This window comes from Etheostoma spectabile, chromosome 12, assembly GCF_008692095.1.
Source record: "Etheostoma spectabile isolate EspeVRDwgs_2016 chromosome 12, UIUC_Espe_1.0, whole genome shotgun sequence".
In the NCBI taxonomy this organism is placed as follows: Eukaryota; Metazoa; Chordata; class Actinopteri; order Perciformes; family Percidae; genus Etheostoma; species Etheostoma spectabile.
The window spans coordinates 25281067-25299081 of record NC_045744.1 but is presented as its reverse complement, the minus strand read 5'-3'; the positions used below and the strand labels follow the sequence as shown (position 1 = coordinate 25299081).

Sequence of the window (18015 nt, the reverse complement as noted above, 5' to 3'; positions counted from 1 at the left end):
TTTAACTAAAGTCTGTAAGGTCAGTCTGGCAAGGTCGGTGACTCGAGTCTGTTTGGTGTGTTCCGTGCCATCGTCCGTCGGCCTTCATTTTGGTCACCCTAACATGCTCAGTTGGAAGGCGGGCTCTGCCAGCAGTCGGACTCAAATGACCAATCTGATTGGGGGAGTGCTAACCCAGAAATGATGAGCGGTATGAGCGTGAGTAGAGTCTCTCAAAATCTGATGAAAATCTTTCAAACTAACCTTTGTCAATCTGAAATGAAGACAGATTTAGCAACTGCTTGGCCTATTTTTCACTTAAATTGTTTTCAGAAACACATTTCCGTGAACTATTTTAGTAAAATATGAGATCGTATTCTGACCAAGAACATGACAGTCTGGCTTTGAATTTCCGGAGAAACCAGACCCACATGACGCATCCAATCATCTGCCGTCATTAGTCGGCATCGCTTTGGTGTGTTCCGAGACACTTTTCTTGGCCAACTCAGGAAGGCAGTCAGTCCGACTACCTTTTCTGCCAACAGTCAGTTGTCTGGTTGGTGTGTTACGCCCTTTATATGGGAAAACAAATCAGACCATAGAATGCCGTGATTGACCAATGAAAATTAAGTATTCAACAAGGCCATGTAATAAACTGAACTAACTTTTACTTACTTTTTGCTTTGGTGTATTTTGGTAAACAGCCTGTGCCTCTAGTGTTTTTTTTTACGTTTACGACCCCTATGTTTTCTCCCAAGACCGGGCTTTTTCACAGTGTTAGATTTGTGATCCATTACTTCCCAGCATTGTGCAGTTACTGCTAATGCAAGGCATATCTGCCATGTTGATCTGACTCCACTTTAGCTCAGGTTACAGTCATTAGCATTATCAACCACTTAGCCTTTACAGAGAAGGGCTATAACTATGTTCCACAACAGTAAAAGATTAACAGCACTGCATTGAGTATTGCTACATGATGTGGTGAGAAAATAAATTAGCTCAACGGTACTGCGGACTGAGCTCCTTAATGTGCATGTTATGAAGAAGTGTGTGTTTGTGTTGTGCAGGGGATGAACTTGAACAGTTTATGTTTTTAAAGAGTTTAAGTTCTTCAGTGTGTGTGCTTGTACGGTCAGATCTTGTGGTACTTGTCATTGTAGCGATGGATGGTTACACAGCCATGGTAGGAGATCGGCCTCGGCATGGCTGCCACTCCTGTGATAATCCCTGATGCTGGGTCGTAACACAGGATGTTGTCTGATGCTTCGCCAGTTTCCCCCCTGCCACCAAGGATGAAGATCTTGCCATTGCACACTGACATGCCGCAGCTCTCCTGCAAGGAGAGGGAGACAGCCATTAGAAGTCGCAGCTTCAGAGGATTCTTGCAATTTACTCAAACATTGTGTCCCTCAAATGCTCAGTATCTGCATTAAATCTATTACCTGTTTGTTAAAGGTGTGAACCACATGGATCCAGTAGTCCTCTGCGGGGTCATAACAGAATATGGACTTGGTGAGACCCCCACACACATAGATCAGGTTGTTGAGGGACACTGCTGTGATACAGCGCTTAGCGATCGGGATATTGGCCCGCAGTAACCAAGAGTCTGTCTCTGGATCGTAGCACTGAACCTGTGACATACAGTTAAATGTAGTTAGTTGTTTTATTGGGGTGAAAGAATAAGATGAAAGTCTCCATGTGGTGGGAAAATAGTTCTTGAATAGAAAAAAAACTGAAATAGATGTAGCTCATTCTGTGGTTGAATCTTTGTGGTTTTGTATACAATCCAAGCATTCTCTCACCCACATTTCTTTACAATAGCCTCCTTCCAAACAGTGTTGTTTCTGACTGCAGCAACATGTGAACAACACATTTCAACAGACAAGTACCTTTAAGGATCAATGTGAAGGACATTGTAAGGAGACTCCAGAGATAAGCAGCTAAGGAATTGAAGCAAGGTACAAAAAGTCAGCCATATAATGTTGACTCTCAATCTGACTGACTCTTCTTGTTTAATAGCGCGCACACACACACACACACACACACACACACACACACACACACACACGCACACACACGCACACACACGCACACACACACACACACACACACACTCATGAAAGATTGAGTTCCTGCGAATGCCATGTCTCTTTGTTTACTACCAGACAAGAAACATGTCTGTCAGTCAAAACACAATGGAACTGTTCCTGTGTAGGCTATCAAGTCCTGATCTGTTATCTGAAGCACATTATTATACAGTAGCACTGCTGGTACATCCTGACAGATGACACAAATTATATAATCCTTAAATTCCTTTACAATCATCGTTACCTAACATTCCCTCCAAGATTATCTTGGTACCTTACCGTCACAATTAAAAGTCAATTTCTTTCTAAATGTTTGGTTTGCCGTCATCTGCTTCATTTTTTATTCTTCCTGAGCCATTTCCTTATTTCCGTCGGCATTGTGTCAATATACACGTCACTATCATGTAATTAAATATGTAAATATGTTTCTGTCAATGACTCATGATGTGAAATTAAACCTGAAATACTACTACAATTAACAAAGGATACAACTATTGCAGTTAAACTGGCTATATCAGGATCAACCAGACTGACCAGGATTCAGCTTTCATCATACCAGATACACTCCCACAAGCTAAAAATATTAAGTAAGCAATTATTGAAGACTCAGGAAGCTGTTTTTTATTAAGGAAAATTAGATCTTTTAGTGATAGGCCAAAACTGTTGATTAGGCGTCCTGTGATTCAGTTGAATCTGAATTCATATTCATTCAGAGCCACAGGTTGGATTTAAACCCGCACTGCTGTAGGACTCAACTAAAATGGGGCAAATGCTCTTACCAGGTGAGCTAGAGTCCACCCCGGCTTACTTCATTTTTAACACACGCAAGACTTTAGCCTATCTATAGCACAGCCTATTTTAAATACATACCTTTCTCTAAGGTTGTAAAGACCGCCTCAGCCTCAAGGTCCTAGCTGGAGATACTGTAATTGCTGCCAAGGAACCAATCAGTTACCTTGGATGTATTTTAGATCAGGCCCAAAAGGTAATCATCAAAGTAAATCAGAGGGTCTGCTTTATGGCCAGAATATAAAATTTTTTGGATGAAAAAACAAAGCCTTGTCTTATTTATTATTTTGATTATGTGTGTGGTCCATTGTACAATGGTGTCACAGGGAACCCGAAACATAGGCATCCTCCCCATTGGAGCTCATCTGGCATATTCCGACTCTGAAAGGGTGGGTTGGTTAAAAGTTGAGGCTCGAGAGTCTCAGATGCAGCTTGGTATGGTACGTAAAAAAATGTATGGAGATGTTCCCAAATATTTTAGAAATGAGAAACTAGGGGTAGCTCAACAAATGTTGTACCCCCAACCAATTTTGTACCCCTCAGATCTAAAACTACTCTGGGCAAGAAGTCTTTTCATTATGCTGGAACTAAGCGTTGGAACCGGTTACATGGTACACTCAAGACAGTCAGAAACATAGGCAGTTTTAAACAGGGTTTGAAAATATGTCTTAGGTGACAATCATAGTCATTACCTATTTTTATTTGGGGTTCTTTTGTATAACATGGATGAATTTGTTTAATGTATGATGAATGATTGATGTGTAATCTGCTGCTACTTCTGCTGTCCTCTCCCCTTGACCTTATAGGGACCACAATGTAAATAAGTCTTTGGGCTTTATTGTGTCATCCCTGACCTTTTATGTATGTTAGTGTATGACACAGAGTACCATTTCATATTTTATATTAAAGTGGTCAAATAAAATCAATCAATCAAGGTAGAATTACTGAAAGATCTGAGACAAAAAGCACCTCAGCTGTCATCACTATGTGCTTAGGTGTGTGGCTGGGGGGAAACCACATCTGTTTCCCACCTTGTCTGAACAAGTGTCATCGTCAGGCCCTCCTCCTATGACAAAGAGCTTGCCGGCACAGCTGGCCACGGCTGGAGAGCTGACCGCCTCTTTCATGGGAGCCACCTCCGTCCAGCGGTTGGAGAAGGAGTCATAACACTCCACACTGCTCAAGCGGCTCTGGCCATCATAGCCCCCTACAGCATAGACCTGAGGGAAAACACAAAAGCATATTCAGATTAATGGGAGAGTTGTGCGCCACAAGCTCTTACAGAGAGCAGAATTATGAAAATGAGAGTTGAAGAAGAACAAACTACCTTCTTTAAGCACAATAAATGGCAAAGTAAATTGGAACATGCAGCATGGACAATAGGGGGAAAAGCTGGTGGAAGGTAGACATGTACGGTAAACTTCTGTTTCATTAATAACTGGAAGGAGATCACGTGTCAAGAATTACTGGTTATGAGCATAACACTGCTGATCAACAGACTGGTATTATGCAACAGAAAACCTTCGGGCTGTTCCTGTCTCTTCACAAAATCTGAAGCATAAACAAGTACAGAGGAGAGGGAGAGAGAGGTGGAGAGAAGAGAGGGAAAAAAACACACAAAGAAAGACTGAGGTAAAAATGTGGAACAAAAAGACGGAAGTAGATGGGGCACCTGGATATTTGCATTCAACACCTGGGCCAATTGATGGTGCTGCCACTTTTTTAACCAACAGTTGATAAAGAGAAAAAAAACACCCTTATAAACTTGTTCATTCTTTTCGAAAACATCTCAGATACCGTTGTCTCTGTGTTTCTACATTTATGGGGTTTCAATGACAACAACAGACACACACTCTAATTCACAGACTAAGACCATGTGCACATAGACCATAGCTGATACCAATTGCGATAACCACAGCTGATGGCAAATGTTAAATGCAGGCTGTGCAAGAGAGACAAAAGAGAGATAAAAAGAATGGATAGCACTAAAGATAATAAGTTAATCAAATGCCACATGTTGAGAGATTACCACGGGTCACCCATTATTTTCTATTTCATGTAATTTAAAGCCACACAGGTTGTTATTTATATATATATATATATATATATATATTAATAAAATTTTCTTGCGCAAAGTTTTGTTTCTGGTGCTAAAAGCATTGAAAAATGAATTATTTGAATAGCAAAGTGTCCTTCCAGAAACAATGTCTGGTTATTTTGGAAAATCTCCAAACCTTGCTGTCAAAGTTTGAAAGTCCCTATGGAATATGTTGACAGGACTGTGGCTTGCCCAGAGTTTTGGGGACCCTAAAATTAAATGAGAGATGTTTTTTTTCATAATTTGGGTGAACTGACCCTTTAACTAGCCACTGAGGATATCCAGACACTAGGTTGTTTGAAGAGTGAGAGAGGATGTTTGGGGGCACTGGATCACTCTTTTCTTTTTGCCCTCAGTCACTCCATAAAAACACCCCACATGGTTTTTACACACAATGTGTAAGCATATCAATATATAGGACCATTCTACATTAGCTCAATAATGGTAGCACATTATTGTAATCACATAAACACTAAGCCAGACATGATTCACGACTCTCTGAGGAAACACTTGCTAACCACCAAACAAGCATATTCACGGCTTTTTATGACCATGTTCAAACACACAGGGCTGAATGTTTAACTGTCGCTAATGTGCAGAGAGATAAGAAGTAGTGACAACGAGAGAAACACTGAGGTATCCAGGGTGAAAACAACTTTGGAGAATAGAGAGAAACGAACTGACAGAGACACAAAGAGATAGAAAGTCAGTATGATAGCTGAGAACAGCCGTCACCAAGTGCAGCAATAACAGGGAGAGGTAAACAAGTGGTGACCTATTTTTGCTTCTACTATGGAAACAAGACCAGTCCAACAGGACATCACAGAATACAGGACACTGAGAAGTGTGTGTGTGTTCCTATACTTAATATCTCTGTAAGAACCAGCTTGGGAAGTTTAGACTTAAGGTTGTGGCAAGGACAAAGTGAATAGATGTAGTAAATGGAAGGTCTGAACAAGTATAATAAGATGTGGGAGTGCTTATCTGTGCAAGTAAAAAGAAATTTGATTTGACAACTGAATATGCAAATTGATTGAGTTAGTGTAAGTCAGCGTTGAGGTCTTGGCACAAAAGCATGAACATGCGTACAGGCTTGTTTACAACACCCAGCCTTGTTTCTCCTTGCAAGCGGAGTATAAACTGCACATCAAAGGGGGAAATTACAGACAGAATGAGGAAATGAGGAGGGGGAAATGAATTCTCAGGAAGAATGGAAAAAAAACCACAGAGAGATGCATACTGAAGAGATAGATAATGTATTTTTGGAATGAAAAGATAACAAAAAGACCTGACCAATGTGCGGAAAGATATGGAAATGAAATGGCATAAATACCAAAAGGTTCGGAGGAAAAACGATAAAACCAAGAAGCACCAGAGATAAGAAGCACGAGGTAGTTTCTAAAGAAATTCTCTGTCATTAAACAGAAAGAGACAAAGAAGAAATGAGAAGGTGAAGACAAAGAAGAAGACAAAACACCCACGTGTGTGACAGATACAGGAAGTGGTTGCAAACAAGAGCCTCTCCTGGGATTTAACATCTCAGAGGAATGTGTTTTTATTTATGCTTATATAATGCAGCACTAGATATGTACAACTGCCTCTTATATGTTGTGTGTGATGCCTGGCCAGTTTAACGTCTAAGTTGCAAGTATAGAAATACAGTACATAATAAATGGTGCTGCACAAAAATGTCTACTATGCCATCTCTTTTTAGCATCAAATAAGCTTTGCAGTGTTAAGTCAGCTGCAGATCAATAATTTTCAGCTTGGTTTCCTTTATTGTTCTATAACCTTTAGAGTCATGTTAAATGACAGCCATTTGGGTCCATCTTGTTTTCATCGTAACTTGATACATGACTCAGAGTTAATTGCTGACTTTTATAGCTAGAGAGTGACCCTCCAGCTGATTACCTCACTGTTGTGGAGGACCTGTGTGCAGTTACTTTGAATGCACGCACAGCATGTGTTTGTTGTTTCTGTGGCAAGGCAACTAAGCATTTTGGGTGTTTTTTGGAAGTAATAAAAAATTCAAAAAGAATTGCTGCATTGACAAGAACCCTTGTCAAAGAAAGTTCTTTGCGTTTACATGCGTGTGTACTTGTACACATAAACATAATAATAATTATAAATAATAATTTTATTTAAAGCGCCTTTCTTGACACCCAAGGTCACTTCATAAACAAAAAAGGACATTAAAATTATACTAATCTCATAAAAAAATGTAATTTAAAAAGTAAATTAAATAAAAAGAAGAAAAAGTAAGATATGTTTTAAGTCTGTTTTTAAAGTCAATAGTTGAGTCACAGTGTCGGAAGTAGCCTGACAGTGAATTAATGACTAGTTATAATACAGTAATAGTTAATGACTAATGACATGACTAAAACACACACACACACACACACACACACACACACACACACACACACACACACACACACACACACACACACACACACACACGTGAGTGGTCTATTAGCCTGAAGCATCTCTGTTTATGCTCTGCCTGCTTCAAACAAGACAATCAATTGCCATTCTTCTTTACGCAAAACCAACAACAGAAAATTACAGTTTAGAACCCTCTGGTGAGGTACACATGCCATGGTCGCGTGTGATTAACATTTTTTTTGCATAAAGATGGTCTTTACAACCACAAACGCTACAAAAGTTCATGCTATGCAATGAAGACTTACTGGACTTTCTACTTTAAGAACATTTCCAAACACAACATATGGTTACAAACATTTCACAGGTTAAGAATACTGTAATTACTTATAATATTATTTTATTTTTTTGTAAATGGAACGCAGCATGCTGTAAGAAAATTAACAGCCTTATGTATATATTTACAGTAGAGTAATTGTGCTTCATTATGCCCATGTATGCAACCCAGTATGGGTTTACAGGCTTATCAGGGGTTCTCCCGGCTATGTATAAGTACTCCAGGTGTATGTGATTGCACAGTAGAGACACATGTTATAGTGTGAGGTGCTGGCACACGTCCATTAAACTCCCACTGCACTCAAACAAGAATGTCCACTTAGCCCTGTACTAGAGACTGAAGGAAATTGTTAGGAATAATTACACGTGACAGTTGAAGTATTTTTCATGTGTTCCAGTAGCTAACATAACTTGTTTATAAGCCAATTTAACATAAAAGCAAACTTCCTTCTCTATGTTGAATCAGCTTGTTTGTATCCGGGATTTGTGAGACGGGCTGGCACCAGACATTAACAAACCCTTGGGCAACAAACGAATGTGTCACACACACACACACACATATAATGTAATATAGGAGGATCACTAATGAGCAGAAAGCAGGCAATAGTCAAATGATATGACTAATATTCCTCAGTGTTTTGGCCACTGATGAGTTACTTAGGTCTAAGTTAAGACTAGATATTTACTGTCAATCATCACAATGCAAATGCAATGCAAAGCCTTTTGTGGGTTTACAAATTCTTTCAAACCTGCAGGTTAGAGAGTATGTGTAGCAGTAGGATGAGACATGATTTTGAAAGGAGTTGAAAAGTAACCTGTTGTGCCAGATTAGATGGTTTGTTACACAGAACCATCTGAGAAGCCGTCATTGGTGGCAGTTTGGAAAAGGGCAGGCACTTACAAAAAATACTTGGCAGACTATTGGATGAACAATCTGTCTATCAAACCCCTGTCAAAGCCCATCGGGTGAAGAGCGAAAAGATCTTTTCCATCAAGAAAAGCCTTTGGTGCCATTCTTTGAGTAAAATCTGACACAACTACAAGTCAACCCCTATATCAGAGGCATCCATGGTGGGGTAACCATGCACCCTGATGCAGATGCATAAATCCAACTTGGGGCTCACTCCTTACCTTGCCCAGTAGGACGCCCATCTTGTGTCTCCAGCGGCCTTTGTTAAGAGAAGCCACTCTGATCCACAGGTTGAGCTGGGAGTTATACATCCACACGTCCCTGCTGTTGATACGACCACCTAAAAGCACCAAGGGACAAAGATGCCGGTCATTGGTTAATAAATTCAAGAAAACAGTAGAGACAATTTTGGGTTCAGTAAATTTACCACTAGAACAATTTGACAGTTTTGTAATCCAGTTGATCTGATACAAATTAGAGTTGTGTGTTATCTGACTTTAATCTGAGCTTGGTTTCCTCACATACAGTCAAATATACAAGTTCCATATTTAAACACACACACACACACACACACACACACACACACACACACACACACACACACACACACATTATCAGGTGTTGGATATTTAAATCATTTCTAAAGCAAACAAGCCATAATCAGGCTCTTTTGCAGCTAATAGAGTTACAGCATGACTACTGCTGCAGTACAAGCGTCTGTTGTCAACATCTGATGTCTCTGGGCAAGCATGCACTGTAGGAAGTTAGAGAATAATGTCAAGCACCATACCAAGTTACAGTGTGACCAAGACACATTTTTAACAAGCCCTGACATGTGCCCACCCGCCTGCCCTCTCTCTTTCTCACCACTCCACCACCAAACACACGCACACGCACACGCACACACACACACACACACGTCTATTAATCTTCCACAGACTGAGGCAAAATCAGAACTAATCTTTATAAAAGACAATGGGTGGCACAAGCTAAAGTTTTAGCATGAAGGGCAGACAAATACATGATAAAATGAAGGTTAACCAATAAAAATCTAAGAAAACAGTGTCCAATTTAGGTTAAAGGAAAGGAAAAATACATTCTCTAGAGACAATTATTAATTCATGACTAAAAGAACGAGCTCTAGGGTACAAGCGGCCGAAATGGGTTTCCTTAGGAGGGTGGCTGATATCTCTTAGAGAAAGGGTGAAAGGCTCAGTCATCCGTGAGGAGCTTGGAGTAGAACCGCTGCTCCTTTGCATCAAACAGAGCCAGTTAAGGTGGTTCGGACACCTGGTAAGGATGCCTCCTGGGCGCCTCCCTCAGGAGGTGTTCCAGGCACGTCCAGCTGGGAGGAATCCCCGGGGAAGACCCAGGACTAGGTGGAGGGATTATATCTCAAACCTGGCCTGGGAACGCCGCGGGATCCCCCAGTTGGAGCTGGTTAATGAGGCTCGGGAAAGGGAAGTTTGGGGTGCCCTGCAGGAGGTGCTCCCCCCACGACCAGATACCGGATAAGCGGATGGAGATGGATGGATGGAATTATTAATTCCAATAACCCTTATGTGCAGGCATTTATCTAACAATGGGTTCATAAGAAGTATATATTGGAGCATAGGTGGAGCATGATACTAGAGTCAAGCACATAAACAGACAGTGACAATCTGTGTTATTTCACAATGGGGCATAAAGTGATCACATGGCGGTAATATCAGTTAATAAAATACAGATTATGGAAATAAATAAGATCACTCCAAACTTGGTGTCCTTCAGAGGAGAGTTGTTTCCAATTCAACAATTGGGATTAATTAATTAATTAATTGGGTGTTTTCTTTGTACACACGGTTGCTTATATGGAGCAATAATAAAAGACATAAAGAAAACCTGCCAGCGTAAACAAAGGTGTCTAGGCCTTTTTGCATGCAAACTAAGCAGGAGGTTTTTTCTGTATTGTAAGATAACTGACTGACAGACTAGACCAGCGGGTATGGTTATTAAGCATGTGTTTCTTTAACAATACAAAACCACCTCCGTGAAAGGTCACCTATTCAAATAAACCAGTGGCTTTACATCGGTAATATGGGTTATTAATGGTCAATCGTTAATTAAAATTATACTGTGGCACACAGACGAAAGAACACAAAAGGGAAAGAAGGTAACATGTGTCTGCTTGTTGATCTTCCAAATAGTAAGAGAGCCAGACAGTCTGCTGCCACTGAGGCTTCTCATTTTAAAGATTTGCATGAAGGAAACACATTGACAGAGGACAGACCACTTCAAAGATAGCCCTTCAAACTGAGAACAGCTGACCTATTTAAAAGAACTACTACTGTACCTTTAGAAGGCTGGCTTTGTTCCCCCCAAAAAACTTCCATCCTACTGGCTCAGACGGGGAGGGCCACTGCTGCTAATTACTGTTCTTAAGGAACAAGAGGCATCTTTGGGAGGTCCCAATATAATTTGTGTGACAGCTTTCTGAGAGTTATGCATTACGTGATTTTTTTGTGCTAATGCAAATGTTCTAGTTAAATATATTATAACATGTCTTTTGTCTGAGAAAGACAACTAAAAAAATCCGGCAGCTAAAGACTATGATGTCCACCCCTCTATAATGTCTGAGGCAAGCACATTTCTGCTCATTAGCTGATTAGACATTACCCAAATCTTTATTTTATGTTGCCAAAATAAACCAAGCTTCATTTATCTGAACATAACTGGAATCTTGCAGACTGTACTCTGAAGTACTCCAGAATTTAAAGCATTTGATAGTTAAGTCAGCATGCTCAATCTGGGAGAAAGTCCTAAGAGGTTTTATACACTCAATTGAGCCACATCCTATTTAGAGAAGTGTTTTAATGCTGGAAAGAGGGTTTTTTCATTAAACTGGGTTGATCTTGGCATGTAGCACCGATTTACGAATAATATTAAATTGGTGTTACATGGCCAGATAAAAGACAGAAAATTCACTGTGATGTTCCGTTTGGCTCAGAACCAGAATCCGCTGCAACAAACAATCTTGTCTAACGGTTAAATGGTAAGCTAAAATGTGTTTCTGAAAACATTGAGGCAAGAAATAGACAATACAGTAACACAATCTATGTTTATATTTGAATAACATTGTCTAGCATTACAGTTTAACCTGAGTTTGGTCTGTGTTTGAGAGAGGGAGCTCTCTTGATACGCTTCTATACACTTTGTGTCCCTATGCAGAAGTGCAATCTGTAGTTCGAGCAACAGCCCTGCGGCCAGCAGAAAAGCTCCAAGTGACGCGAAACGCCTCTGAGTAAGGAGATCTGGGCACTGGTAAAATGGGGCAAAGTTATGAGTAACATAGTTCATTTACACATACTACCAACATTATTATGATACAAAGTTGGTTGAATATCGGCCTAGTATCTCTTTAAGACCACAGCTAACTGCAGCTATGTTAGAGACCGGAGGCCCTCCAAAGTATTTGCACCAGTTCCCAGTGTGATGAGAGGGGCAGACAGACTGGAAGTTTGTATGGGAATTTAACTGAGAGAGTGCAATAAAAAATAAAGTTGAGAAAAGGGGGTTAAATGTTTCAAGGCAGATTGGACAACAAAGTAAGAAAATGGAGCAACAAAGATCATAATATGCTATAAAGCAGTAGTGCATACGTATATGTGTGTGAGGCAGAAAGACGGGGGGGGGGGGGGGGGGGGGGGGGGGTATGTTGACTTATCCAGGCAGCACGTGAAGGTAGATTGATAGCAACCACGTGAGGACTTGGCACAGTGAGAGCATAAAAAAGCAAAACACTGCCAACTCTGCTGAAGGGGATAACTTTTTTTTCTACATTGCCTTCTTTTTTTCCTTCTCTATATATTTTAACTGCTTTGTACAGTAATGTTTTGCAGCTCATGTAAAGAATGGTTGAGCATGAGCAGTCCCAGCAGGCACATTTGAACTTCTGAACGTCAATGTTTATTCTTGGAAACATATCCAAATAAAGGGAAAACTCTCAACATCCATACCCTATTACCAACAGCCATACAGAACTGCATCTTGTACACAACTCATGTTTATATCAATGTTGGGCTTTAGAAACTACCTTCCACTGACCTCATCGGTTAAGATGAAAGATGGTTTTGTTTAATCTAGATCTGTGTTTCCCCAAAAGAAGGCTTACATCACACTTGGCCCATGCTTAGTTCCAAACATGCAGCAGCCTTGCCAGGCAGCAATAAGCTATGATGGCTCAGATTTAGGTTTATTTCAAGAAAATCACATCACAACCTATTAGTGTAGTCTAAAATCAAAAAGAGATGTTAGATTGTTGCATACAGAAGATCCTAGAAAGCTGCTGAACCAATGTAACAGGTGGTGACCCTTATGATTGGCCAATAGAGGGAATGAGGGAATGAGCTGGCCAATGAAGGCCTCTCTCAACACTGAGCCTAGAGTGTGCATCCAGATGTTGCTCTCCTATTTTCCTTTGACTCAAACAGGCTGTCGCTGTAAAAAAATAACACAGGGCAAACAGCCACCATGGCCTTTCCTGCCACTCCACTTGGGGATAGATTGCAAGTCAAGCCAAGGAACACACTGACCATGTCCCTGAAGAGTGTACTAGTGTTTTTTTCTTTTTGTGTATGGCACAATCTTACAAATATAATATTAAGAGAAAATAGACTTTGTAACAAACAAGACCATAAAGATGATATCAAAAAATTGTGTAATACTATTGGTACCAAGGCTTGAAATTGACTTGAGATTAGTAGATACCTGTACATTTCAGTTTGGCTGGTGTTAATTTCAGCCTTGACAGGTCCATGCTATTGAATGGTTTGTAACAGATGTAGTGGGGTCTTACCTGACACCAGAATGTCATTGCGGAGGGCGCAGACAGCATACTCTGACTTGGTGAACTCAGGTAGTTTGGCCAGGGATTTCCACTCTCCTGTGACTGGCTCATAGCATTCAGTGTAGGGCAGGTTGAAGCCCCCCACTCTCTCACAACCCCCAACCACTACAATCACCTCAGAATATCCAGTCGACCTGTAAAAGGGAGCAGACTAGGTATGGAACGGTTCAAGTAAAATATCAAACCATTTGGTTCGCTAGTAACAGTATGTATGTATGTATGTATGTATGTATGTATGTATGTATGTGTTGTATTGTAGGTAGTATGTATGTATGTTGTATGTATGTAGTATGTATGATGTATGTATGTATGTATGTGTTGTGTAGTATGTATGTATGATGTATGTATGTATGTGTGTGTGTATGTGTAGTATGTATGTATGTATGTATGTGTGTGTATGTATGTATGTATGTATGTATGTATGTATATGTATGTATGTATGTATGTATTGTTTGGTTATGTTAGCCTCACAGGTTTCAGTCAAAAGGGCTCGTTCAGATAAAAAAAAACTTTAAAAAAAGTAATTGGGAAGGGAAAGCCTCAACAATAACCCAGTAAAACCACAGTTGGCATGAATGGGGTCTCGAGTGCAATGCCCCGACCCCCACCGAAAACGTACTTAACTGAAAACTGTGTTACGAACTGAACTGTGAATTTTGTGAACCATTCCACCCCTAGAGCAGCCAAGTTAAGGCAAAGGGAAACGTTGATACATTTAAAGATGGAGGCAATTAAAAACACAGCTGAAGCTATTATAAAAGATAAAACGTACACAAGACGAGCATATTTGAATTTAAAGGCTTGCTACAAGAATGTACAGATTGCAGACATGGCAACTAATTAAAACGCTGTATATCAGCTGGCCTATACAAAGGTTATAAAGACATGTAAACATGCACATGTCTACACTTGAAGGGATTTCTAATTACAGATGGCAGAAATTTGTGCCAAGGCAGGAACAGAGTGGTAATCAATATAACAAAAACCCAAGTGGGGCTAGACTTAAGATGAATTTCCATTATCACAAAGATTTTCTATTTTTTTCTTACTCATGCCATGGGTATGACTGCATTTCCTAGGGGAAGCAAGCAAATTACTACAGCTTCTTTTATTATTGTATCATTCTAAAATACTGATGCCGGATAAAGACTAGACTGTCTAAAGAAAAATCCAGTACATTTTGAATACCACTGTAAGAACACATGTGGCACAAAAGTATGTTTCTTTGCCCTTTCCCCCACATTTCTCTGTTCAGGTTCAGTATGTATAGGTCAGATAGAAGTTGGAGATCCGGGCTGTTTCACATTCTTGTATACATCTACAGTATAAGAGAGCCCAGGAGCATTTTAGCTTTACGTGTGTGCACACAATGTGTGTGTGCAGGTGATTAATTATATTCTAGAGGCTTCCCAAAAGAAAAAAAGGCGTCAATGCAAACACAGACAGGGGATAACCAGGCATCTGTTTTTAGCAGGAGCAGATTTGGCCCTCAGGGCAGACGAAGCTGACTGATTGGCTTGCTAATCTGAACAGATCTGCCTGGATACAGACACAATACACCTGAAATACACGTCACACGCATTAATAACTGACAACTGGCACTGTTTTCATCTATTTAACACACAAAGGCAGCTGTACTATTGTTTGTTGTACAGCAGGCTGCCATATGGTCCGTTTTGAGCTCATTCATAAGGTTTCTGTCAGCGCCAACTTTTTTCCTTCATCAAACACAACATTGTAACGTCCAACTGCAATAACAGAAGCACCAAAATAAAAAATAAACAGGTAAAAAGTAAACAGGTGAGAACACCAAAGCCAAATACATGGACAAGGTGAGTTACTTTGCTAGTATGATAACAAGACTCAACATTTGCCGTTTCTTGGATTACGTAAATGTATGTACAGGAACATGCCCTGCCTTCCTCATTATCATTTCCATTTCAAAATAGGGCCAAAAAAACACTGCTCAGCCAAAGGCACACCTCAGTACAATAGCACTCTCTGTCTCACTGTCTGTCTGGCTGTCTCTCTAACACAAGCATACAACAATAACTCAGACGCAACAACAACACTGCTGGAGGCGGGAGCACCAAGTTCATCATTCGTCATTGTAGCCTCTAGCTATACAATGAAAGTAGGATAAAAGGTTGACTAACTGCTTTTAAAGACACGTTTTTGTATCTCATTCTGACCTCTGGCATCCCAGTTTAAGAGCTGTTTGAACCAAACAAGACAATACAGCAATCAGAAAAGATCAAACTAAATGTTTTTGTTAATGGAAAAGAACTGGTTCTCAACAGTGCAGAGGTAACAGTTATTACTCATGTGACTGCAACACAGCCTATACTGTAAAGGTTTCATCAGACTAACAAGTCATACTTTTCTTCCACAAGCCAAAGATGTTGTGACAGGACAAGCGGATTGATAGATCACTGTTTTTTTTAAACATTTTGTACTTAACTTCTAGGCTAAATTTTCTGTCGCCTTTCTCATAACTAGTCGGTCAACCTTTTAATTACCTGCGTGGACGAGTTCTGGGTGACATCATTTCATTTCCGAGCACGTGGTAGCGTCTGGCCTCGTGAAGAAGCTGGTAGCACTCCGGAGCATTCTGGATAATCTGGTCTCCCTCCACTGTCTGGACAAAGTAGTTGGGGTGCAGAAGGGGCAGTCGCACATGGTGAAGCAAGGCCTTAAGCATGGGCTTCCTGTGCTCCACATTGTGGTACACCCATCTCATCACCGCCTCAAACACCTCCTCCTCCTTACCGATGGCCAGTTCATCACTGCCAGCGTACTCTTCCAGCTCTTCTTTGTGGAGGTCGAGGAACTCCTCGTGCTGAGCCACGTCTGAGAAGTTGGCAATGGCATAACTGCGGCATCGGCTGGCTAGCTGCTTCAGGGCATGGGCATCTGCAAAGCGCTGGATGCCCAGGCAGTTGCAAGGGTCCAGCTGGTCTTCCAGGAACTTGGCACAGGCATCACGCAGTGTGTAGATCTGGAAGAGGCTGGAGGTCTCAAAGAGGAACTGGACATTCTCTGTGGTGATTTTGGCACGGCCGGTGTAAACATAGGTGAGGAAGGAGTCCATCGCCTCAGCCAGGATGCCGTTGATCTCGACCAGCATCTCGCGGCTCTCACGGTGATCGTTGCAGAACATGGCTCTGAAGTAGGAGGAGCAGGCAGAGAGCACAGCGCGATGGCAGGGGAACTCACGGCCCTGCACACTGATGACAACGTCAGTGAACAGGCGGCAGTCACGAAACTCATTGAATACCTGCAGAATGCCCTCAGAGTGGGTTGAGCCAGAACAGAAGTCCAAGACATCCTGGCTGGCAAAGGTTTTGGAGTCTACCTCAAACACCTTAGGAGACAACAACATATGGAAAGATGTTATTATTATTATTATTTTTTTTATTTCTGACTTTAATAGCTTGGGAAAAAGCTGCAAGATAAAAAAAAAAAAGCATTTGACAGCACCTTTCGTTTGACAGCTGGTGAGTCTCTGATCCCAGAGTCCTCCCTGTTCATCCTTCTGCCCAGAATCAACACCATGGCTGCTACCTTAAACGTAGACCTTCTCTAAGCTTTAAGATGACCTGAGGATGGAGACCAATCAGTACAGTGTTATTACAAAAGAAACATGTTTCCATTATATCCCTATATACACTATTATCATGGTATCTTATCCGGTGTGGTAGCGGGGGATAGCCAGTTCACAAATTCATAAAAAGCAACTGAATTGGATCACTGTAGTACAAATTGAGAACATTCAATATAGGCAAACAAAGCACTCACAGAGCGAAGCCACAAAGCACGTGTTCAAAAATAAGGAAAGAAACAAACATTTGTCAAGCCCATGGGGTAGTACTAACATGTCTTGCATCACAGTTTAAGAAAAAACAAGTTTTAAGGAATGAAATCTGAGCTGCACACAAATCGGCCTGACAGTTGCTTTAGCTCATCACTGCTGCAAAACAGTTGTGCCCTTCAGCCCAATGGGTCGCACGAGATGGAAGATGACAAAGAGATACAGGCGGGAGAGAGGTTGCGCAATGGTAGGAATGCCAACCTACATTTCAGTCAGGTGTGTTTTGAAAGAGAGTGGGGGGGAGACACCCCAAAATTATTAACATGTAGGCTACAACAACATGTACAGCACAAGATGTGCAAAGCCAGTGCTACTGATAACCTTGAGTCGCTTTCTGTTATAGCTCAACCTGTAGACATTTTGTCTATTACAGCCAATAACAACCAATGTGTCCCATGAATTAGGTATGCTTTGTTTACATCCACAAAGAATGTGCGTACATTTGGGGCAGCCAATTCTCAAGTTCTTGAAGATATTTCATCAAAACAACTCTCTTATCTATGGCCTTTCCTCCTGTGAGGTCATTAATCTCAGGTTATTTTTAACTGTGGCTCAGCCTGGGCAGACTCAATACTATTCAAGTGGGTTACTAACGTGCAGCAGCAACTCCTTGATGTCATATAAACCAGAGGACAGGTTTAGCCAGAGGTGTCTGATGCACGAAATATTAAAAAAAAA

General features: G+C 40.9%; 1 protein-coding gene across 2 annotated transcripts in view; it reads right to left on the bottom strand.

Annotated features, from left to right (window-relative positions):
• Positions 1-1106: 1106 nt before the first annotated feature.
• The window catches only part of klhl24a (kelch-like family member 24a), a 17604-nt gene continuing 695 nt past the window's right edge, over positions 1107-18015 (bottom strand). For both annotated transcript variants that reach the window (XM_032532614.1, XM_032532615.1), the window contains exons 2-8: positions 16947-17065; positions 15986-16830; positions 13416-13600; positions 8803-8921; positions 3887-4075; positions 1422-1610; positions 1107-1312 (exon numbers count right to left, since the gene is read on the bottom strand). In XM_032532614.1, the coding sequence (XP_032388505.1) occupies positions 1112-1312; positions 1422-1610; positions 3887-4075; positions 8803-8921; positions 13416-13600; positions 15986-16830; positions 16947-17021 (1803 nt within the window). In that variant the 5' untranslated portion in view covers positions 17022-17065 and the 3' untranslated portion in view covers positions 1107-1111. The remainder of the gene's footprint in view (positions 1313-1421; positions 1611-3886; positions 4076-8802; positions 8922-13415; positions 13601-15985; positions 16831-16946; positions 17066-18015) is intronic.